The sequence below is a fragment of the Heterocephalus glaber genome, unplaced genomic scaffold, assembly GCF_053883595.1.
Source record: "Heterocephalus glaber isolate CG9 unplaced genomic scaffold, H.glaber_assembly_v1.0 deba00001481, whole genome shotgun sequence".
Lineage (NCBI taxonomy): Eukaryota > Metazoa > Chordata > Mammalia > Rodentia > Bathyergidae > Heterocephalus > Heterocephalus glaber.
In genome coordinates, this window is record NW_028258317.1 from 46,648,268 (window position 1) to 46,673,257 (window position 24,990).

The window sequence follows — 24,990 nt, forward strand, 5'->3', positions numbered from 1 at the left end:
AGTTTTGTAGAAAAATAGATGTTCCAGCAGCCATTTACTTAACTATGTAGTCTCTAAGACCAATCAATATGTTCCCTGGAAAGATGAGTCTCATGACTCATTTTTTTTTTTTTTTTGGTACCGGGGATTGAACTCAGGACCTTGTGCTTTTGAGGCAGGTGCTGTAACCACTGAGCTAAATCCCCAGCCCTCATGACTCATTTTAAAAAAAATTCTTTAAGACAAAGAAAAACCTTTTTTTTTTCCTCCCAAAGCACAGTATTTCAACAGCAGCAGCCAACATGGGGTTTAGCAGCTTAACTTTACCCCCTAAATAAAGCTTTGAATAAAGCAATAATTTTGCTACAAAAATCACTGCCCTTGAAAGAAAGGAGTGGCAGTCAGACATCAATGCAAAACTTGGAATGATTAGGTCATAAACATGGCTCTTACAAAAGGTAGCTTATTAGAATATTCCACTTAAGTGGTTACTTTTCTCTTTCCTTTCTGCCATAAAAAAAACCTTCCTTTTAAGAATTCTCCTTAAAATTTATACAATTTCAGAAAAGCCTTGTACCCAAAACAAGTGCTAAAATGTAAGAAAAGAAACCTGTGCTAACAACTCTTACAATTCAGATATATATTTTTATAACACCTAAGACTGCAAGAGCTCTTCTATTCAGTAGCTTTCTGGTTTAAGGCAACCTCCATCTCATTCACTTACAAAATGCTTTCTGCCCCTTGAAGGACAAAGATCTCTGAGTTGTTTGGAAATTATTCCAGCCTGAAAACATTCTTCTACAAATCTCTTAAGCACAGAGTATGAATGTGGGACACCCAGATTAATGTCAGGAATTTCACTGTAAATTTTCTCATAACCTCTTTTCATTTGGTCTACAGTAATGGTAGAAGATTTCCAAAGAGATTTTAATAAATCCAAAATCATCTTGAATGCACTTTCGCCAGTTGATTCTAAAACCATTATAACAGGTTCATGTACAAGTTCGTGGTGAAAATGAGGCACTTCCAAGTCCTTAAGCAATGCTCAGCTTCAGATATCTCTCCAGTCAGTACTCTTTCAGCAGCGTATCAGTCTCTTTAACGAGGTGACTGACAGACTGCTGCCCGCATCCTGAGCTCTACACGCTGTCTTTACACCTTCTGCCTTTAGACATACTCAGCAGTACAGTGGCCTTATCCAGAGCAGCTGTAGCCTGTACGCAATACACAGTTCCTTTGTAACTATCAATATAGGTATTACATAAAATTCCATCTCCAACAGCTCTAGCAATAAATTGGCCAACCAACTGTTGTGCTCCAGGGGTATCCAATGCTAATTCAGGGAGGACTTTCAACAACTTGTCAAATGATTTTTCCACATCATTTGTGCTCATTACGGTCCCACAGAGGTCAGAAGGACGCTTAGATGTCATTTCTCTGTGACCAACCTTTCCCTCCAGTGCCAAGAAAACTGCCAACACTGGTACTCCCTCTTCATTTCACCAAGATTTAAATCTTTCAGCATTTCTGCAACTTCATTGGTATCTCCATGCTCAGAGTATTCCTGTATAATTGGTGTCAACGTCTTCTCAAATGCCCTTTCATCCAAAGGCAAAACTACAGTTTCATAAACATGATTCTGATTGTCATCGTTGTTAGGATCTTTCACCTCCATCTCCTCCACAACATACACCTGCCCAGGTGGACCCCAGACACCTTTGCCTCCTGCACCACCTTTCTTTGGTAGTCCCCTTCTTTTACCAGAGCTAGACTGCCTATTAGCAACTGCCCCTTCAGACAAGTTGGTTGGCACAGTTACTCGGCCTGGAAGTGCTTCCATTATCCCTGACTGAATCGCCTCTGCCAGAGTCCCTGGATGAGTGTTTCCGTAGTCGTCTTTTTGCCTTGGCATTAATTCCAGGAGAATGCTGAAATCCAATTTCCATTCATTTCTTTCCTTATTTCCTCAGTCCCAGTGTTTTCTTCATCACCAGAAAAGAGAGAGTCACTTAAATCATCAGGGGTTCACATTCATTATCGGTCCACTTTCTATTTCCATTGTTTCTTAATTTTACTTGCACTGATTAAACAAATTACCAAATGGAAGTCTTCTGTCAGGATCTAGCTGCATTTTTAGTCACAGATCCGGCGGTGGCCGGTCCTCTCCAGGGCGAGGGGAGACGGGCTACCAGACTTCGGTGCAGTCCTCACTCCGGCCAATCCCTGCGCGCACTTCACAGACCCCAAGTGACACGCGGCACACGCGGGGGGTAGGGAGCCCCCTTCCTGTCTTTGTTTTCTTTACATGATATTTTACTTCAATTTGCCAAAACCCTCCGCTGAAGCCCGGGTGAGGCCAGGCTGGCGCAGAGTCATGTCCACCTCCCCTGGCCCGCAGGCTCCGCCGCCCCTCCCAGGTCGCCGTGCTGCGGTGGGACTGGGGGTCGCCCGGGGACGGGAGGGAGGGTGTGGACCTTCACCCCCAGACCTGGTCTCTTAGGGAGCACTCCGGGGCTGAGGGGCTGCCCAAGGAGGAGCCCCTCGGTGCTCACTAAGTGGGGAGGTCCGGGAACCCGGCCTGGCCCCCCGAGGCGGGACCTGACCCCCGGCCCCAGTGCTTTTCTTATGCATGAGCTTAATGAAGGCATCGAGTTCACACTATATGTACCATTTTGCACGCTGTTCTTTTCTTATGATTTTTTTTTTTTTTTTGTACCAGGGGACTTTGCACTTGGGAGGCAGGTGGCAGAACCACTGAGCTAAATCCCCGGCCCTCTGTGATTAAGTTTTAAGCTTCAACTCTTACATACTCCAAGTTGGTGTACCATTTAGTAGCTGCATAATACACTGTGGTGTTCAATCTGTTGAACAGGTGCCATCCTAGTTCTCAGGCCTCATGGAAGAAGATCCATGAAAGGGTATGCAGTCTTCTGATGTCCCACAGAGTCCAGCAGCACCCAAAGGTTAGAGTTTCTGATAAAACTAATCTTTGTTGATGAAATAATTTGGAACTGGAAATTGCAATCTAGTGGGTGAGGTAGGCATTAATCAAGTAAATGAAGAAATAAAATGTAAAATTGTTATATTTACAAATGAGAGTATGTGGTGTTCTGAGTGTATATATCTTAGTTGCTTTCTTGCTAGAACAAAACAACTGACACCTACAAGTTAAAGGAGGAGAGACTTATTTTGGCTGACAGTTTGTAGAGGTTTTAGTACATAGTGAGCTGGTTCCAAGACAGTGTGGCATGGCAGAGGAGGAACAGTCCAAGGCAGGGAATGCAGGAAGCAGGGAGCAAACAAGAGAAGGATATATACCCTTCAAGGCATACCCACAGTGACCCACCTTTTCCCACCAGGCTTTACCTCCCAACATCACACCCAATTATAAACTCATCAGTGGACTAATCCTCTGATGAATATCATTCCAGTCACCTCCTCAAAGTTCCACCTATGAGTGCATCTAAGTAGAACCATAATGGTACGGTAGGGGTATTTGAGTGGTTGGGAGTTATAGCAGGCTCATTGAGGAAGAGACAGAGGAACTTGGATCTGAGGGATGAATGGCAGTTAATATGGTACACAGCATTCATCAAGCAGTGGTCCCAGCATGGGATCCGTTCAAAGAACTGAGAGAAGACAGTCTAACTGGCCTGCATCACGTTCCCTTCGTGTATGCATGGGAATCCCAGTCCAGAGAATACAGTTGTTTGTGTAGTTTGGGTAAGGCCACAAAGTGGAAGAATGTTTTCCTAAAATTTAAATTGGTAGTTTTGGCTGTTTGACTTTTATTGGAGTTTGGGAAGTATTCCTGATCCAATGACAGATATGTCCAATACTTTATATCTGTGACAGACATACAGCTAAATGACCTCTAACTTAATTCAAAGGAATTAAAATGAAAGATCAATGTTTATCCATTCCATGTAGTTGAATTGATCATCTTGACTTATAATTAAATACTGGCATATGCTAGATTTATGGGATGGCACTTATAAATGAATATTGGTTATCATAGCTATGGGAGTATTTTTCTCTTCCAAGTAAAGGCATCCCTTTAAAAAGGAAGGAAGGGGGCCTGGGATTTAGCTCAGTGGTTCCGCCACCTGCCTCACAAGCACAAGGTCCCGAGTTTGATCCCTGGTACCAAAAATAAAAAGGAAGGAAGGAAGGAAGGAAGGAAGGAAGGAAAGAAGAAACAAAGGGAGGGGGAGGCAGGAGGAAGAAAAGAAGGAATGAAAGAAGGAAGGGAAGAGGGAATCTACATCCACATATAGTGAATCTCGAATATATTATATATATGGAAATCATAGTCTTCATATATGCAAAAAGCTACTCATCTGGATATTACGTATCTCTATTAAATTATGGGCAATGCAATTGCTGGATGTTTTTGTTATAGGAAGACTCTAACTCTGAAGTAACTTATGTCCTTGAAAGAGCAAACTACCCGCTGAAGAAATGCCCACACCATGAAGAGAGATATTTTTAACTGCTGTCTTATGTAAGTAAGCAGCTTAAGTGCTTCATGTCTTGATTTGCTAAAAGAATTTCAGTTTCTTGTTATCAATGAAGTATCTAAAAATGTGGTGGATAGGAGGTATGGAGGAGACCTACAAACTGTACTCTTCCTTCACTTAGTAAAATGATAGTGCATTTGTCTGCCAGCACTATTGCCTCCTGTACTCCCTCTTCTCTCAGTCTTTATCTAAGGGGCCCTCGGACTTCCTTCAGCTCCTTAAACATAAGATCTTTCTGCCTTAAAGTCTTTGCTTACATTGATTTTTTCACCCTATCTAGACTACTTCTTCCTGTTTCTGCCTGGGTAACTTTTGTTTGCCTTTCAGATCTCATGACTTTCTATGATAATCCCCCTTCATCCAATATATATACAATTTAGCACCCTGCACTTTTCTTTCACCATGTATTATTGTTTAAAATCCATGTCTTTTACTAGAATGAAACCTTCATGAGATGAAGGACTCTGTCCCTCTTGTTGCTACTTTACAATCAGTACACAATACAAACAATCCTATTTAACTTTTTAGTCCTAAGGCCTATGTCCTGTATGAGAACTTGCCTTCCTACCCTCACACTGCCACTGTCCATGTATCACTTGACCCTCCATTATGGTTTGAGGCAAGAGAGTCGGCAGACATGTGCTGCATATGGTAAATATTTCTTATAAATGAATGCTGAATGAGGGAAAAATGCAACTGTACAATTTGGATATATAGCAAATAGCCACACTGTGGGGGCATCATCATTTCTTAGGTATACTCTTATGCTATCTTCCTAACTCAGGCCCAGAATAATAACAACTGTTCCTTTTAGGGTGGCATTCTTGCCTGTGGATAGTGGCAAGTTGGATTTCTGTGGACAGGAATGAAGTTGGAAACTTCTGTTCCACCATTTTGCTACCAATACTCTTAGCTCTTCCTTATTACATGCTTCCTAAGTGCCAAGAGCTCATTCAAATACTCCACGTGTGCTAAAGGAGTTCATACTTATTCTCACAACAGTCACCTAGCCTTTTATTAGGTTGCTATCTAGAATATAACTCATGTAAATACCAAATGCCGGATTGCATTGGATTTCAACATGGATGTGTTAGTTACTTTTCTCTTTGCTGAGACAAAATACCTGACCCCCAAAATTAAAGGGGAAAGGACTTATTTAGCTCATGGTTTGTAGAGGCTTCAGTCCATAATCGGCTGGCTCCAAGGCAGAGTAACAAATGGCAGAGGGGCATCACAGAGGAGAAACAGTTCATCACACCCACATACTAGCAAAAGCAATACAAGATCCTTCACAGTGTCTTTCTGTCGCTTTTATTTCATCCAGGGTACCGGGACTATGGTGGTGGCAAACCAATCAGTATACTGATTTAGTAATCACACGCCCTTAATCTTACCATCACATACTCTAGATTCAGACACCTCTGAAAAAGCCACCTATGACCACATGAGGCTTTGTGGGGACTTTAGACCCAAACCATAACAATGGGAAAGATAAGGGAAAAAGGGGAATTGTTTCTTGGGAAATGTATTTCCTGTGTAACAGGAGTCCCCACCCAGTGGTTTTGAATATGCTTGTAAGCCTTTCTTGGAAGTTCTCCATTCTGTCCTTTTTCTAACCCCCACTTTTTGAGTCACAGATTCCTGATGAGCCAGGGATCTTGAAGGGCTATGCTAGGGAAGGGTCTCCTGATTGTATAAAAATCTCAGGTGACTCTGGCTCATTTTAAGCAAAAGAGCATTTATTCTGAGTATCTCAGCACACCCAGGGAAGATCCAAACAAGCAAGGTCAAGTAGATAAATCAAAACAGCAGAGTCACTCCTATAGGTTGGAAAAATCCCAAAGATGGCAAATGTGGTGCACAGTAGTATATTACCATTGCATGTCTTAGTCCTTGCTTTCCTCAAGCACTCTTTCCTGATGGTTTCACGGGTTCCCATACTTTCCCTTCTCCATATCAGCTCTACACTGCTCATCAGCTTTCTCTCCTTTGGCTTTCCAGTGATCTCAAGATCCCAGGGAAATTTAAGAAGTAGATTCTTAACCACAAACACATCAGGAATTCTTGAACCAAAAACAATGAGTGCAATTGTTTGACCAGGTAGAAGTAGGGAATGGATGAAAGAAATGGGTAGAAGGGATTGAAATATATCCATTTCTCCTTACTCTAGCTGTTTTGGGGCTTTATACTTTTGGCATAAAACAGGTTATCCCTTGTGCATTTTAAGATGGTGATCATTAGTACATACCAAGCAAACCAAACTATCCAAAAAACTCACAAAAACTAAAAACACCTCAGAATATCACTAGTTTTCTTGGAAGGCATGATGATTGCTGTGACCCTTACCAAGCATGTCAGCTGACTAACCTCTAAAAAAATTCCTTCCAAGGAGAGGTGGGTTACAAAGCTGTCTCTGTGAAACTCCTGGTACCCTGAGAAGAGTCAGGTTCTCCACCTATGTGCAGGGAAAGGAGACCGATCACATCCCACCCTCTCTGTGTCTTTTCTGTCCCTATGAGCCTCTGCCTTGGAGCTCAAGTTCTACTGTGTGACTGCCTTCCAGCCAGAAGCACGAGCTGGCCTTTGTGTTATGCTTTCAACTAGATGGTCACTGAGAAACTTGGGCCAGAATTTACTCAGACATAGGCAAGAATTGTGGCCCCCAAACCTGTTCTAAACTTTGAGAGCAGCAAGTAGGAAATACACCAAGAAAAGTAGAAGATAAAGGACAAAAATTAATTGAAGTGTTGCTTTCTGATCCCATCATATTTTATTAGACTTCCAGCTCTTAAAATAGTGGCTTCTATGGCTTCTAATCTCACCTGTCTCCACTGGGCAGAAGCTATTTGACTTCCTCTCACAGGGGCCCCTACACCTCTATCACAACCAAAACTGAAAACAAGCCAGCCTCAGGTGGTAGAGCCAAGCTCCACCATTTAGGGAGCCCCCCTGCCCACTTGGTTACCAGCTTCTTAGGGATACTATTTGATACAATGGATGATGACGCACCTCACTTCATCCAAGGAACTCCTCATCCCATCAGAATCCAACAGACCATACAGGCAGTGACCATGCATACGAGTCACAAAGCAAATTCCTGGGTCAGCAGTTCGCTAAAATCACCCTGGGGAACTTAAAAAATTTTTGATGCCCATTCTCTATTCTGGAACAATTTATTTTAAGTTTCTGCAAATGGTGCCTGCTATTGGGTTTTTTAATGAGTTTTTTAGGAACAAATTTAGGATTGAGAATCTCTGTATTTTACTGAGTTTTTTTTAGGATAGGGAATTTGGAACACCCCCCAGTTCCATACTTGACCCTGTCCATGCTCAACAGTAGTTGTTCTGTAGAATATAATTGATCGGGACATGTTTAACAATTCAATCCAACAGGTTTGGGCACATTTGCTGTGTTCCAAGGGCTGTAAGAAATCCTTGCAATCATTCTGGGAGTAGATAACTGAGTATCATCATCCTCATACAAAGAGATCAGATAACTTGCCTAAAGTGGCATAGGTGTGCACTGCCTTGCTCAGCATTGGGGACCTAGGAGAAGAAACTCGCAGACCAGGTGACTCCAGGGCATGGCAGAATGTGAAGATTAGAGTAGTGTGAAATGATCTTTTTCTCTTTGGTTGTGTTGATTATTCACCATTTTCTTAGTACAACATGTTACATGTGATGTTTCAAATTTTGCAGGGAAAAATAAATGAAAGCTGGAGGAGGATCATCAAAAGCTCACTCATGGAGACAACTACATATCCTTGGATAAATGAACAGCAATCCTTTATTGTCTGTATTGAGTTACCAGTTGTCTAACCCCTTTTAAATCAAACCCTGTACTGTTGTTTGTGCCCAGGTAAGAGTTGTTGATTAAAGCGTTGCTGTTTGGGGCTCACATTTTCTTGTCATCTGGAAATTTGTGTTTTATTTTGTGTGTTTGTTTTTAGCATGAAATAGAAAATAATAATAATTGAGTGGCAGATGCTTTTCCATTTGCAAATCCTAGAATTCTAACAAAAATGTCAAGATGCTTTTTCAGCTGTTCTTCATTTTTGGTCATGGTTGTGTTCTTGAAAAATTTGTCCACCTTTCTTTTCTTTTCCTTTCCTTCCCTTCCTTCCCCTCCCAACTTAAATTTTTATATGTGCTAGAAGAAGTTACTGTTTTGAGAAATAACTTGACAAATTCTCCAGGAAAAGACTGTCAATGTGATTTTTGTATTTGTTTATTTTTTAGCGTTAGGCTTGATTTATCTGATGTCCCCTTAAAACTAGGAAAAGAAAGCATTATATCTGGAGAATATAGAATACCTTGTTTTAAAGGTTGAATTTATATGATAAATTTGTAAGATAAGTTCAGTTTCTTTGTACTGTAGCTCAAACTACTTCTGTTCCCTACCCTTTATTCTGGCAATTCTTAATAGGTTAAGATGAGGAACAAAACTTTCTCAAGTATTTCTCTAAAAGAGCTAAGTAGGCTTCACAGGAAGCATTGCCAAAATAAGATTTTTAATGAATTAATAGAGTGCTTTTATGAAATGCTGCACAGTTTGAGGGAGCAGGAAGAGGAAGCTGATGGGAGGAAGGGGAACTAGAGGCACATCTGTTTTCATGGCCATAGAACTACAGAAGAGGTGGCCTGTAAATGGAAATCTTTGCTTTTCCTTCATACTATAAACTTTCACATTTTCTCTACCATACTTGTTATGATCTGAATATTTGTGTCTCCTTAAAATACTAGGAAATGGAGGCTTTTGGAAAGGTGATGAGGTCATGAGGGTGGAGGCCTCATAAATGGGATTAGTCCCGTATACAACAGGCCTGAGTGACTTGGCCCTTCTAGCATGCGAAAATGGAGTAAGATGGGGGTATCTGTAAACCAGAAAGAGTGCCCTTAGCAGATTCTAAACTTGCGGGTACCTTGACCTTAGATTTCTGACCTCCAGAACTATGAGAAATAAATTGCTTTTATATGTAAGCTACCCAGTTTATGGTAATTTTGTTATAGCATCCTAAATAGATGAAGATATAAAACCCTTTCAGTATTTATAAGATACAGAGAGAGAGTCAAGTTTTCTTTACTCTTTAAGACCACAGGAATTGGTTTGCTAGGTAAATTAGGAAAGCAAAATTAAAACAGGAAAACTTCTAAAACAAAAAATAATTTATACTCCTCTCAGAATTTTAGGCAAATAAAGGTGTATATTATAATAAGCATTTCACCTGTGGAAGCAGAGAGGACAAGCTCAGCAGAGACAGCCAGCTTAAATTACATGTACTTGTAAATGTTCTTGATGTCTCTGAAACTACAGTTGCTAATTTGCTGTTTAGATGTTACCTCTAAGTTGTCATCAAAAATAAAAAACCACTGTGTTACATTAAAGCCATGATACAATTGTCAGAAGAGTGCTACTTGACATAACCAGATGAAGGAAATCAGCTCTAATGAGTTCATCTTTTATTTCTACTGTTGTTAAATTATACACGGTGACGTTCAGCATTCATGTATTTAAAAAAGTGGAAGTTTCTTTGGCTTACGGTTCTGGAGGCTGGGAAATCCAGTTGAGGGGCCACCTCTGGTGAGCACCTCAGGTTCCATCATCTTCTGGTGAAAGGGCAAGAGGAGACAGAGGGAAGGGGGAAGCTGAAATCATCCTTTCATTAGGAACCCACACCTGTGGTAGCTAACCCATTTCCAGGATAACTGTATTAATCCGTTCACCAAAGAGGTAACCTAATCACCTCTTAAACTAATCAGCACTCTTGCACTGGGGATTGAGTTTCCAATACAGGAACTTTGGGGAACACATCAGCATACATTTTTTGAAATAGTTTGAGCATAACTCTTTAATAAGAGTTAAAATGCCCATTTTTATGTGAAGTCATTTTTTTCTCACCAAGTCATGATTTTTTTCTCACTTTCTGATCTGCAAATTCTGTACTTTTAATTATTTGGTTGGGGTGTTGTGTGTGTGTGTGTTGTGACTTTTGTCTAGATGTCCCCCCCAAACCTCATGCAATCTTTTTCGAAGGTAGCTAAATCTGGAATGTGTGATGCTAGGATTAAGGGCATGTGATTACTAAATCACTACATGTGAGTAATTGGTTTGGCACCGACGTAATCGCCGTAGTCTGAATAAGATAAAATGAGCAGAAAGATGCTGTTAAGGTTGTTTTTGCTACCCTGTGGGCGCCATAAGCTGTTTCTCCTCTGTGATGGACCTTCCGCCTCTCTTGTCTCTTTTGCTGCCTTCCTCCGCCATGAACTGTTGGCCCTCAGTCACCCTGCCTTGGAGCCAGCTGATTATGAACTGGAACCTCTACAAACTGTAAGCTAAGGAAACCCTTTCCCTTTTTACTCTGGGTGTTGGGTATTTTGTCTCATCAACAAGAGAAAAGTAACTAACACAGTGTGTGTGTGTGTATGTGTGTGTGTATGTGTATGTGTGTGTGTATTAAATCTAGGGCTTTTGCACTAAGCTATATCCAGCCCTTTAAATTTTTTTTTTTAATTTTAGACAAGGTCTTGCTAAGTTGTTAAGTTGCCCAGGCTGAGCTCAAACTTGGAATCCTCCTGCCTTAGCCTCAAGGAGTGTGGGATTACAAGCCTGTGCCACCATGACCTTCTAATTATCTATATCTTAACTTTTTAATTCTCAAGAAATTATTTAAGTTTGAGGAGTCATATTGGGCCCAGGATTGCAGTTGAGGTGCTTTGCTTTTGGAATATGTAATAGCGTGAATAATTTTGTGTTGTATTGGGGTTTGGGTCACCATGGGAAGTTCTTTGTCATTAAACACGATAAAAAAGTATTTCCACCTTTCTTGCTTCTGTTTGTAATTCTTTTCTTGAGTTTCACAGTTGTAGATCTGTCAAACTCTAGACCATATTTTATGAGCACACGGGGTCTTGGTTTGCAGAGGATCCTGGGAAAATCTCTTATGTGGAATCTGATCCTGCTAAACAAAAGCTGCTGTACAATGAAGCCATTTCTTTAGATCACCAGACAAGCTGAAACCTGTAGGTCTTGAATTACAAAACAGATTTAAAAAATGAGAGTGTGAATGATATATTTGATATAAAACAGGTGGTTAGTTTTAAGTGTATAATTTGAGAGGCTTGATGGGTTACATGTGTGAGTTCAGCCTAACCCCTGAATCCCAGTGTATTCTCAATATAGCCATATTTCCCCTCTATTAGTTCCATTAAAGGGGTCCTCTAGCCTCTCTCAAGGGCAGCCTGAGTGTAACCATTAATTGTAATATGTCAGTTTGACTGGATTAGGAAATGCCTAGCAGATTAGAGGGCACACTTCTAGGTGTGTTCTGCGGGATGTTTCAGAGATGATTGGCATGTAGGCCGGCATACTGATGGGGGAGACCCACCTCAATTGTGGGTGACACCAACCAATAGGCTTGTAGCCTGGGTGAAACAAAAGGGAAAGAAAAAGAAAGTTGGTGTGCATGTTTGAAAAGCTCCATTCTGCTTGAGTGGGTGCATCTTTTGCTACTGCCATGGCCTGTGGGTATCAGACTCCAGTTTTTTCAGTCTTTCAACACAAACTCATATCAGCCACTCTCCAGAGGAGCTTCCAGGCCTTCAGTCTTGGACACATCCTTGATCCCTCTTGTTCTGTGGCTTTCAGCTTCTTGGACTAAGCAGCTACTGGGCCCTGATCAATACACTGAGGAACAGGAGATGTGCTCTGTCCATCCTGTGACCAACAAATCTGCTAGTGCTGCCCGATAGGATGCTGTTCTGCCTGATAAGGGGAGACATTGGGATCTTGGAGGAACCCTCTCTCCTCTCTTTTCTTGTCCTGGGCATCCTGCCAACAATGACAAGAGCTGAAACCCTCTGTTCTCTGGGTCTGGGATCCTTCTGTCCTCCACACTGGGTTTAGGGGTACAAAATTATGGCCATAAATTTTACTTTGCTTATTGGAGGACAGAACCTATGCTCAATTTCACCTTCAGAACTAGAGAATTTGGCCCAAACAGGCTCTTATCTAAGACAGAAGGTCTCTTTTGAGTGCAAATGGGTCCTTTTCAGGATGGCTGGATTGACAGAGCCTTTTCAGCAGAGCGAGGAAGTTCCCAGGCCACATGTTTCCCCTCAGAAAATCTTTTAGAGTGAACCATCACATCTCCCTATAAGTACATATTTTTTTCCTTTATATTATCTGTATTTCTGAAGTACCCTGTAGCTTGTAGTATAATATCACCCATCCCCGTGGACCCATAAGAATCACCTTCAGGGACTCATGTACTGTCTGTGGCTTTGTGGTGCCCACACCGCTTTGCCTTTTCTCTCAGGTCGTGCTCGCCTATAGAACAGATAATGTATAGTTCATATTGCTTTGTTGGTGTGGGAGGGTCATATGGTGAAGGGATTGTGGGGTGTTTTGATCTCAATACCAGGAAATCTGAGAGGCCTGTCTCAGAAACAGTGAGAGGGATTCAAGAATTTCTATGCCCCTGAGACAAACCAGGACTAGTACTTTTCTCAAATGAAGAGAGTGTAGGTAAACCCTGGAAAGAAAGTGAATTTGCTCTAAGGTAAAGGAGTTGAGAAATACATGTTGGGAGGTCTTGGCCTTTAGTTGAGTTGGTTTGGGGATATTTGTGAACCATTGTAGGTGTGTCATTACATGTTCTCCTTAGCCTGAGTGGGTATAGAGGGTAATTTGTCCTAAATTCTTCCATGCAGGGGACCAGGACAAAGGAAATTTGAGGGGACTTAGAGAATCATGGTCTTTTAAAAACCTTGTCATCTACCTTTGAGAGATCTGGAATGCCAGAAAAGAAATGGGGTAAAAGTTCATTCTTCCTCCCTCCCTGTACACCCCCCCTCTCACTCACTTGTTGCTCTATTTAGTGTCCCAGTTTGAGAGGTGCTTTATCCAGTACTTCTCAGGAGCGTTGTAGTATGAGCAGGAAGACTGGGAGCAAGAGCACCTAGACTTAAATCTTGATTTTGCCATTTATAGGCTGAAGGCCTTCAGCAAATTTAACCTCTTCGTGCCTCAGTATCCTGAGTAATAAGGTAATAAGAGATAAGAGTATCTGCTTCATAATTCATCGTGGATGGATGACACATTTAAAAAACACATTAAATCAGTGCCTGGCATAAAATGAACACTCAGTACGAATTAGCTATTCTTACTCTTATCTCATTTAATTATTTAAGGAAAACATCGTTTCCCCTATTTTCTTGCTAAGGCTCAAAAAACAAGTGTTAGAGCCAATTTTCAAACCCTAGTCTGTCTTGTTTCCAAACTTCATGGTCTCTACCACTTTATTCCACCTGTTGATTGCTACATGAGCATTATTGTCCCTGATGCTGGAATATTTTATCTGAGGGTTTGCTATTCGGGAAATTGTACCTGAGGATTTGAAAAACATGAACTTCACATTTCAGAGTGAGAGGGTGTCTGAGGTCTCTTGACAGTAGTTAGAATGAGGTTAACCACTTCTTGTTTAGGTCAACAAGAGGTGCTTTCTGTTATTTCCTGTCATTGGAATATTATGTTTGTAAATAGTATTTTTAGTAAGTTCTCTTTTCCCTTTGCTTCAAAATAAACCTCCCCGTTCCTTTTCCTCCAGGAATTGACACTTAGCTTGGTATTTCAAACTGAGATAAATATCACACCTGTTTTAGTGGGATAACTTCCAGGAACAGATTGTAAGCAGTAGGTGTTATTGTTGGAAATGCTGGAATCATGGTGGGAACTTGCAGTCATGAGAGCTCATTGGCATTGCATAAGGGGAGTTCAACCCAGGTGCATGATGACATCCTTTGTTCACTGGATCATGTGGTCTCCTAGCCCTGACAGCTAAATCAATTCTGCAGCCTTCTGTGGATCCATTCAACTTGTATTCACTAAGTTCCTACTCTGTGCTCAGTATCATACTGAGTATAAGACATGACATGTACCCTCCTGGCTTTTCCAGACTTCACTAGGGCAATGATATGGCTTAAGTGTGTCTCTCAGAAAGTATTGCAAACTCAAATTTCTTCAGACGCAGACAGAATTTGATACTGTCAGCCATATTAAGGTTTGAAATAATGGTAGGTAGGGGGAAATGGAATGAAACAGATAGTGTAACTTTCCCCACCCAGCTCCCACAGGGTGCGCAAGTTCTCAAATCTAAATCTAAAAATGCTCGGCCTACAGCCACCAATCTGACTCTGGCATGAAATGATATTGATTTAAATGAGATTTGTGGAACTCAATTTCATTACTTTATAATCAAGTCTCCTATTTGTTAACTTTAATAATAGGGCAATATCTGATTACGTATCAAGACACTATTACTCTCTAGATTCAAGGAGATAAAAAACACTGGAGTTTTGCAGCTGGGTGCCAAGAATTTCTCTGACATTACAGAATAGGCAGAACAGGTGGAGAAGAAGTGAGGCAATTAGGAAGGGCATGCCGAACCACGTGTGTATGTGGAAAGAAATGACCTCTGAGGATATCCTCTGAAGTATCTTAAATATTATGTTTGGTGTTTTAGACTGCTATGGACATCAGGGTTTTGTGGTGAGAAAATTAAGTATTAATCTGATGGTCTTCTTCAGAATATTTTGGGAGTAGGTAGAGACTGGCTGGGAGACTGAGAAAGCCACTAGAGTCTGGAAATTAGGGTAATGGAGTCTGAACTGATAGGAGGGTCATAGAAAATAAAAGGGTGAGTTAAACATTGGGAGTAGGAAGAAACTTATGAGGTAACATTTTAATGGTGCTTTGAAACCCATGAGTGTATATTGTGGAGAGTCTGGCTCCTTTAAAAAAGAACCAGTTAAACTAGGTGACCGTGGCAAACTATTCGATTATTAGGAGTGAATTTAAAAAATGTTTATTTTTATTAGTACATGTCTGCAGTACATAATGATTACTTTTATTGTGGGGAGTTGGTAAATGTACATGACACAGCCTAATTCTTTTATTTTAATTCTTTTTATTTCCCATTCCCTTCCCCTTCCTCTTGGTCTCCTCATTTGCAAAAGATCTAGCTCCTTGCTTTCTGTAATCTGTCTTTTATTTTGCTCTTTATTCATACATTGGGTTTTTCATATGAGAGAAACCATGTGATATTTAAGTTTGTATATCTGATTTATTTCACTTAACACTATTGTTTTAAGGTGTATCAATTTTCCTACAAATGACTCAAGTTTATCCTCCTGTAGGGCAGAAGTACTCCATTGTATATAAATAGCACATTTTTTATTGATTTATATGTTGATGGACATATAGACCACTTCCAAGATTTGTCTATTTGTTTATTATTGTCCCGCTATGAACATGGGTTGTGCTGGGGTTGTTTCTACATTCTCTATTCTGCTCCATTGATCCACAGGTCTGTTTTTGTGCCAGTTTTGTGCTGTCATCACTGTAGCTTTGGAATGTAACTTGAGGTCTGAGATTGTGATTCAACCTTCTGCTTTGCTCTTGTTGTCCAGAATTACTTTTGCTTTGCTGGGTCTCCTCTGATTTCATTATGTATTTTGGAATTGTTTTCTTTAGTTCTCTGAAGAACACTGTAGGTATTTTGATTGGGATTGCCTTAAATCTGTATATCAGTTTTTGAAGTATGGCCATTTGGACAATATTGGTTTTGCCTACCTGGGAACAGGGGTATCTTTCCATTTTCTGATGTCCTCTTGTGTCTTCTTTTTTGGAGTACTGTAGCTTTCATTATAGAGGTCTTTCACTTCCTCAGTTAATTCCTTAGGTTAATTTCTAAATATTTAATTTTAATATTTAATATTAAATATTTCTAAATATTTAATCTTTATTGAAGCTATTGTGAATGGTATTATTTTCCTAATTTCTTTCTCAGTGGGTTTATTGTTGGTGTACAAGTACACTGTGGAGTTTTGTGTTTTGATTTTGTATCCTAAGGAGTAAAGTGTTGATTAAGGGAACAATTGTCCTGTAGATCTAAGGACACCAAGTCCTTCAGCTTGTAGATTCATACTCGTCATGACATGAGCCAAGATCAACTCAAGGACCAAAAGAACAAAACAGGAGATTTAAGTAAAGTCTTTTGGGGAGGTAATCTTTTATTCATGGTCTCTTTTGGCTGGGGAGATAGAATAGGGAAAGCTCAGAATACTAGTGGAGGGGCTACTGAGGGGCAGAGTGGTATTCCCAAGGCAATGGAAGCATCTTGTACTTGGTTTAGTGGATTTTTGCTTTTTTTTTTTTTTTTTTTTTTGAGACAGAGTCTCACTCTGGAGTTCAGGCTGGCCTTGCATTCTCTATGTAGCCCAGGCTGGCCTTGAACTCACGACAATCCTCCTGCCTCGGCCTTCCAAGTGCTGGTATTAACAGATGTACACCATCACATCCAGTTTAGTGGCTTCTTGTTTTTTAATCCATCTAACTATTGTTCTTACTATGAAGGTATCATTGTTGTAAATAGGATTTAGAGGATTATCAAAATACAAGTTTATTCATTTAAGGGTTACATGGAAAGTACAAATTCAGGAATAGACCACATCCAGTTACTCATGTCTGGAGGGTGGCTAAATCTTGGGCCAGCTGCTTCACAGAGACAACACTGTTCACTCAGGGGCTCCCTTGTGTATCCCAGGGCAAAGGGATTTGCATAAATGAACTAATGTCTGTAAACCTGCCTTAAAACCGCAGACTCTTGGAGTCAAAAGCAAAAAGAAGCCATTATGATCTCAAGTTACTGGGGAAATGATGATGATTTTGAAAACACAAAGTTTAGGAGAGACTTCAGAAAAAAAGATTAGGAAGTTAATACCAAATAAGTACAGTTTAAAATGATGGCAGAAAGGCCAATGAAAAATGCTCAATAGAAGTTGCAAATGGGATCTAAATGGACAGGCAAAACCAAGAGCAGCTATATTTACATTTTGTGCATACACATTTTTGGCAGTCATCTGCACAGAGTGGTAGTTAAAGCCGTAAGAATGGATAAATTTCTGGTGGACAGAGCACTGAGAGAGAGAAAGACCAGAATGGCAGGAAGCTGGTCCACTCATTTCACATATTTCCTGTGTTTGGCAGAGGCAAAAATGAGACCCACAGCAAGGAGCAGCCGCAGGAGGAGGTTACAAAGGGGGCGAGAGAGCAGTGGAGAAAGCTCAGGTGGTGCTAAGCCTGGTAATATTGCAGAAGCCAGAGAGAGAACTTAGTGGAATACAAGGCAGCCAAAGGTGACAAATATTGCAGAAGTGTAAACAGTGACAACTGGGATAATGCTGTTTGGATTTCACAAGCAGGGCATAGGTTACCCTGCAGTTTCTGAACAGTTGTGGAAAATAGACTTTAAGGGATTAAGGTGTTAGTAAGTGGGGAGGAAATGGAGGTATGAAGACCAATAAGCAGCCCTAAAAATTTGGTATGAAAAGGAAAAAAGAAATAGGGTTCCAGTTTTTATTCTAACACCTTCCCATCTGGGGTTTGGAACAAATAGGCTTCCTGGAAGAACTGGGATTTGAATGAAGGATTTAAAGGTGAGGAGAGAAGGATAGAATGATAATGTATCAGCCATAAAGGAGGTGAGTTCAGGCCACTAAGTAATGGCACATTTTAAATTAATCTTTGCTAGGATGGGAAAACAGAGGGGGGATTTGAAGGAGGAAATTTGATTGTAGCAAATTAAATGACATGATTAGAAAAGATGAACAACTTTTAAAGAGGTGATGATGGGCTGCTATCATGCATTGACTTTCTAGGCATTTTGAGGCTTATATCTTGAAAGCCAGGAAGACTTTGGAATAATGTTTGAGTCCCAGCTGTGTGAGTGAACTTGGGCAAGTTAATTAACCTTGGTCAGCTGCAATTTCCTCATCTTGAAAACACAGGTAATATTATTTGCCTGATAAGAGTTTGAGAAGCATAAGTAAGACTACGTATATAAAATAGTTCAGTGCTGTCATATAATTAACACTTGGTGTTAACAATGATTATTTATTTTGTTAAATCTCTTTATTGAGGTACGATGTTCAAAAAGCTGTGCCTGTTTAACATATACAACTTAAGGAGTTTGGTGGTAAAAGTATACAGCTATGAAACCATCTCCACAGTCCATGCCATATACCTAACCATCATCAAGTTTCCTTCCTTCTTCCATATGAGTGAGATAACACACTTAAAACCTAAGAGCTACACTCTTAGCAAGTTTTTAAGTGTGCAATGCAATATTGTTAACTGTAGGCACTGTGCTGTAAAGTAGATCTCTGAAGTGATTCTTGTTTTGAAAATGTAGGGCCACCCCAGACTGGAGTTAGAGTTAGTAGTCCAGTACCCCTGGCTTCCTCTGCTTTACAGTGCCCGGTGAAGAACGCTGACCCTGCAGCCAAATTGCTTTGCCACCTGTTTGTTGTGTGATCTTGGTCAAGTTGCTTAACTTTCTGAGACAGTTTCCTCATCTGTACAAAGGGGATAATAGTAGTTGCTTCAAGATGCTATTATATTGAATGAGTTAATATGTAAGTGGTGGGAACAGTGCTTGCCACCTAGTAACTGAAATGCCAACATTTGCCAATGCATAAAAATGATTTTCCTCTGTGTTTTTCTTCTTTCTAAAACCAGGGCATCCAACCCTCTCCTACTCCCATCCAGGCAAGGAGACATCTCCATATCTAATGCCTGCAGCTGTTAGGAGTTAGATCGGTGTCTTGAAAGATGCACAAGAACCTAGTAGGTCTGCCTGGGATGGTCTAGGAGCAAACTGTCCTTTGAGCCAGAAAAGGAGACTAAATAGTCCTTACAGAGAGTCTTGGATTTGTGTGTGATTAATGTGAAATTGACTCTTACTTGTCTATCTTGGTTTTGGCTAAATTAGGAAATGGAGGATTTACTGGGAAGCCCTGGGAGGTGAGGCCATTTTGGGAAGCCAATGCTGGGAAGATAAAAGCATGTGTTGGGGAAGGATCACCCAGTGCCCTTCGGTTGCTAACTGGATTGCTTTTGTCTATAACTGGAGTTTACACAGTAGTAGTTTCATCCACTCACCTAAAGATGTGAAATTTTTTTACCCTCAAATTCAGATTTTTAGAACCCTTTCCCCCACTCCAATCAATTCAGACAATTTTTTTCTGTTGACCTTTTATTCTTGCTAAGTGATGACTTTGGAATTACAAAGAATGTCTAATGGAGGATCAGTCATTTTTAAAACTGTGCACACTTTCACCACTTTGTGAGGATGTGTCCATAAAATGGACAAAGTGGTGCCTTTGCTCCAGTGATTACTCTCCCCTGATGACTTAGTTTCATTCCATCTTCTCTTCGCCTTGAGAAATGTACCTTTCAACAGTCTGAATATGATAAAGCAACTCCTGGCAGGTATCAGATCTCCAGGACTCCTATGCCTTCCCCTGACAGGTGGACCCTTGACTCTGAACCACTCAAATGATGTGGGCTTGCTTTGTATCCCCATGACATCTGAAAGTGAAAGAATAAAATGCTACAGCAGAAAGTGAATGGCTTTCCAGAGTCATAGAGGAATGGCAGGAACCAGAGCCTCTAGTCTTCCAAGAACAGGTAGTTTCCCAGAGAGAAAATGAGGGTTGACATTCAAACACCATTGCTTAGGAGCCAAGCTGGTTCTATATTTTAGTTTTGGGGTTCTTTGCCTTTCTAGATGTGTGGTATTTGTACAGTTGATTTTCTATGTTAACACCCTGGTGCTGTTCCCCTGGAATGGGAGCCTCCCTGGTGGCTTTCTAGAAGAGTCACAGCTTTCCTTTTCTATTTTTCCTCACTAGAATAACAAAAGGAATACGGATGTTTATCTTGACCTTGGGGTTTACCCACAACTGTTCTGAATTTTGTGACACCATAAAGGTGGCAGCCCAGGTGGAGACTTACAGCTGGAGCCAGAAGTGTCCCCGTGATTCTGAAGATGCACCCTCCAAACTGTACATGGAGTCTGTCCTAGTAAGGGAAGAATGAGACATCAGTTGTGTGGTTATTAGGAGCATTGCAGGACCACATAGCCTAGCCTACTAGGAATGTCCCTGGTAATTTCCATCCATGATCAGACACTTAGGTGCAGTCATCCTATTCCATGTATGTTCACTGTTATATTGTCCTCAAGCTAATTTCACAATGCCTACTTCTTGTTCATATTGCATGACTTTCACTTAAATAGTCTTAAGATTTCAGAGAAGGAAGGCACGTTTCTTACCACAGAATATAGTAAAAGGCCTCATGTGGGGAGCAGAATAAAGTCTGCCTTTGTCGGATGGGGATAGTTTTTGTGGAGTCACATGATGAACTTCATGTGTACTCTTGCTTTCAGTACGTAATGAGGAGTGTTACATGAACATGCACCTCACCCTCACATAGGCAGCCCAAGCACTCAAACCCCTTCTGTGTCTCTGACCACAGGGAAAAAAGATTGCAGATGCTTATTTTTGTATAGATCCCATGTGGTACTTTTCAGGAGCAAATATTTTAAGATTTAAATGTCCTGTTTCCAGGAAGGGATTTCCCATTTAGAGAAAGGGGTGGTTTATGAAGTCTCATAAACTTGAATGTACAGTTCACTGTAATAATATGGTTAGCATCAAGTGGTAGGGGCAACATTTCCTGTCTGCATCAGAGACACGAGTCCTAAAATACTGAAAGAGCAATTGCAGTTGCATCCTGTGTCAGTTTCTGTCACTGTGACAAAATACTTGAAACAAGCAAGTTATACAGAGGAAAGGTTTATTTTGGCTCACAGTTTTAGGGGTTTTAGTGCCTGGCTCACTGGCACCATTGCTTTGGGGTCTGTGACAGATAAAGCAGTACACCATGGGGAAACGTGATATAGAAGGCTGTTCCACTCATGGTGATTGGGAAGGAGAGAGAGGGAGAGGGAGAGGAGAGAGAGAGAAAATAGGGTAGCCATATCTCTCCAAGGACAAGCTCTCAATGACCTAACTTCCTCCTACTAAAAGTTCCACCTGCTCCCAATAGCACCACAGGCTAAAGGCTTGGCTAACAGCCAAGCCTTAACACACGGGCTTTTGGGAGACACTTACACAAATATACCTGTGGAATACCCATGTAAATGGGGGAGGAGGCAAAGGGTGTAGTTCTTCCCTCCCTCCCCAGGGGCTGGGGTAGAGGGGGAGCTCTAGGATTTATTGACTATATTATGTGACAGCGTCTTTGCTAGAGGCATCACAGACATTTTCTCACTTAAAGCAATCTCACAAGGCAGGAACTGTTATCCCTGCTTCATGGAAAAGGAAATCAAGGCTTAGATTATTGGCAAGGTCACAAAAATAAAATCAGAGCTGTGTGCTTGCTCATTGTGTCCGATGGTCCCTTGGTGGGCAGTTAAGAGAATACAGACCATCAGTACTGTCACACAGAATCTTCTAGCATCCCGCCAAGGCTCCACAGGACCATTGCTTCTCTGCTGCTGCAGGAGGGAAGTTTCTGAAAGAGCACAGCCAATACTCATACTGGCCCATGGCCTGATGATAAGCCAAACACATTTCCCATAGTTACTCTAAGAATGGAGTATGTTTTAAATAAGAGTCTACCCAGTGGGCTCTCAAAAATTTGTTGAGAAATTAAATCCATTTGACAGAGTTGATGACATCCTCTATACTTTGTGCAAGATAAATCATATAGAGTACTTCTGCTCAGTTACACCAACTTTCCCAACTAATCTTTCTGGGGAGTTGTATTGTTGGGATCCCCCACCTCCCACCATGTTATAATCAAAAGAAGCTATCCTTATTCCTGTGGCCAGAGAGCAATAAGCATTTTTATACCATTCTCCCTCAGGGGGCTGGTTTTCTTTTTATGTCAATCACACAGGTGATTCTACCATGTCCTGTAGAAAATAGTCATGGCTCAGTTATGCCAAGCAGGGCAGAGCCATTCTTTTAAAGAGCACTGTGAATCTAGCCATTTATAGTTTGTAGTCATGTTTCATAGGGAGGGATTGGTTTTTCAATTAAACCAAGTGATCTAATTCTATGCAGACAAGCCTGTATTCTATAACAGTAATTTCTAACAAAATTGTGCTTTCAGTCACAATGTACGATCACAACTGTTCATAATGGCACTGTATTTCAGCCTTGAAATGCTCACTGGTTATTATGAAGAATTATTTCCCTCCAGCCCTGCTTTTTCATTCTTGGGGTGACAAAAAGTTCTGAAAATAATAATCTATGTGTAGTCTGATTCAAATGATCCACATCTCAGCCTTCATATATCCACCCACATAAATAAGATAAAAGTACAGATAGGCAGAAAAAGGCAGGGAAGAAAGAATGAGGGACATGTTTATTGACACTTAAATGGAACATTGTTCTTTTTTAGGACTTAACAGCAGAGTGTGTTAAAAGGCTGGTTACAAACTCTAAAATAAGGATGACCTGCAGTTCATGAAGAGACTCCTTATCATGATAAGGGGATAGAACCATTTAGCCCCAAATAAATTATTGATTCAATTTCATTTGTATTTAGATTTATTTCCTATAAACAATACTAATATTTGCATTTTAAATTCACATGGAATCAGTGGTCACTGTGAGGTTTACATGTCAATTCAGTATCTTTCCTCATAGATTTCAGGTCCAGCTGGTCAATATTGAGCATTGATTTACTTTTCTGCTATCTTTGGCACAATTTCTTGTTTCTTTTAAATATAAAAGTACAGGTTTAAGCTGGCTACACAATACTGCAGAAACATGACTTTTTGGATCTAAGTGTAAGTACAAGTTTATGTTAAGCATTATTTACAAGATGAGAATTGAAGCACAAACTTTAATAAGCTATCTTCACTTACAGAATGACTAGCAGAGGTTTTTAATGAGCAGGGCCAAGATTATGAATTAGAACAATCCTTTCTGGAGGAGGCAGGACAAGTGTTATAGGATGGAAGAATATCCCCTGAACCAATGTCTCATGTCATGGGATTTGCTCTGCAAAAAATCCAGGGTAAGAACAGCTTTTGTGCATGGTGGCTTATTAACCAATAGAATCTAGTTTAAAATACAACTTAGCTGGTAGCTTGCCAGTGTCATTTGGGCCCTGACAGGTACAAAAGTGTAAAGGCAGAAAAATACTGGCCTTGTTAAGTGGGTGTGAGTGAACTTGGAAGAATGAAGCCACTGCTGAGTTGGATACAAGCACAGCCAACCTTTTTGAAGTGACACCTTTGTGTATCATCTTATGTAGAGCTGGTATGGACTCCTTCCAGGCAGCTTGAGTCTGGAAGTTGTAAAAGAATGGCTATGCCATCCTGGAGTATCACCAAAATATAGCTCTGCTTTAGGGGCAGATACACAGATGTGAAACAATCCGACAACATGATTTCTCATTCTAGTACTCCTGAGAAAGGAGTTCCAATAAGGCCCGAAGCAGACTTGGGTTGGAATTGTAGTTATTCAAGTACAAGGAGAACTCCTTTTTTCACATTGAGAGTTCAATCCTGATTATGTCTTGCAAATTATATGAAAATAATAAATATATATATACACACACATATATATGTATAGTTCTATACTGAACACTGGGTTAACAGTTACCAGTGTCCCAATACAGTACATTTAAAAAAGAATCCTCCCTTATCCCTGAACCCTATGTTCATCTTAAAACTGTTATTGTGGAACTGTGCTGGTCTTTTTTCTTTTTTTAAAGTGGTTTCTTTTAAATTTGCTGGAGATGAGTTCAAAATGGACAATTTGGCACATTAATTAGATGGGGTTGTTTAGATGCATTAAAATTTATAAAAAGTGAGCAGTCAAAGGAAAGCCACACCAATAGAAAGCCTGAGTAAAAATTTGTAGCCAATGAGAGAACTTCTTTTTTAAAACTCAAGATACTGGTCTATACATGAGAAAACAATTTCCCCTCCACTATTACCTAGTTCCAACACTTTATGCACTTTCAAGTTTTGTCTGAAAGGGTTTTTAAAAGCCAGAAAATACAACTTCTTTTTAAGACTTTTTCATTTTACCCCATCCCAAATCTTAAAACTCAAGACAGCAAAGGCTTATCAAGCCAAATATAGAAAATAATCTAGAGGTCTGTATATCAAACTAAATGTACAACTGATCATTTTTTGTTTTTCTCCTAAGTGTCTGGATTCATTAAGAGATGACTCTCATGGAGATGTCCTTCATTACTCCAGTCATCTCAAGCCAGGGCTCTAGAACTGTGAGGTTTGGGTGAATGAGATGGTGTCAGACTTGTCTACTGCAAAGCCTCCATTGACATAGGACTTCTTGGTGTCTGAGTCTTCATTATCAAGTATCGTAGATTCCAAGGCAAAAGGATTCACAATGTTAACTTCAGATGAAACGTCCATCTGCTCCAGCTCCTTCTTAGACAGCTTTTCCACGATGCCAGTCCCAAATGCATCACCGAGGACGTTGACCATGGTCCTGAACCGGTCCCTACGGAGAAAACAGGAGCATTAGAGCTCAGATTTCACTTTCCTTCATCAACTGAAGGAAGGAAAGGACTTGACTTGTTCAGTTCAGATTTAAGCCTG

General features: G+C 40.5%; 2 protein-coding genes and 1 pseudogene across 4 annotated transcripts in view; 1 reads left to right on the forward strand and 2 right to left on the reverse strand.

Moving 5' to 3' along the window:
• Window positions 1-24,344, forward strand: part of Spata6l (spermatogenesis associated 6 like) — a 101,523-nt gene extending 77,179 nt beyond the window's left edge. For all 3 annotated transcript variants that reach the window (XM_087184002.1, XM_021252788.2, XM_087184001.1), the window contains 3 exons: window positions 2,852-2,942; window positions 4,382-4,483; window positions 8,198-24,344. In XM_087184002.1, the coding sequence (XP_087040128.1) occupies window positions 2,852-2,942; window positions 4,382-4,471 (181 nt within the window). In that variant the 3' untranslated portion in view covers window positions 4,472-4,483; window positions 8,198-24,344. The remainder of the gene's footprint in view (window positions 1-2,851; window positions 2,943-4,381; window positions 4,484-8,197) is intronic.
• LOC101714432 (programmed cell death protein 4 pseudogene) lies at window positions 659-2,038 on the reverse strand (annotated as a pseudogene).
• The window catches only part of Slc1a1 (solute carrier family 1 member 1), a 79,399-nt gene continuing 77,165 nt past the window's right edge, over window positions 22,757-24,990 (reverse strand). Inside the window, exon 12 of the mRNA XM_004838232.4 lies at window positions 22,757-24,892. Coding sequence (XP_004838289.1) covers window positions 24,646-24,892 — 247 coding nt within the window. The 3' untranslated portion in view covers window positions 22,757-24,645. The remainder of the gene's footprint in view (window positions 24,893-24,990) is intronic.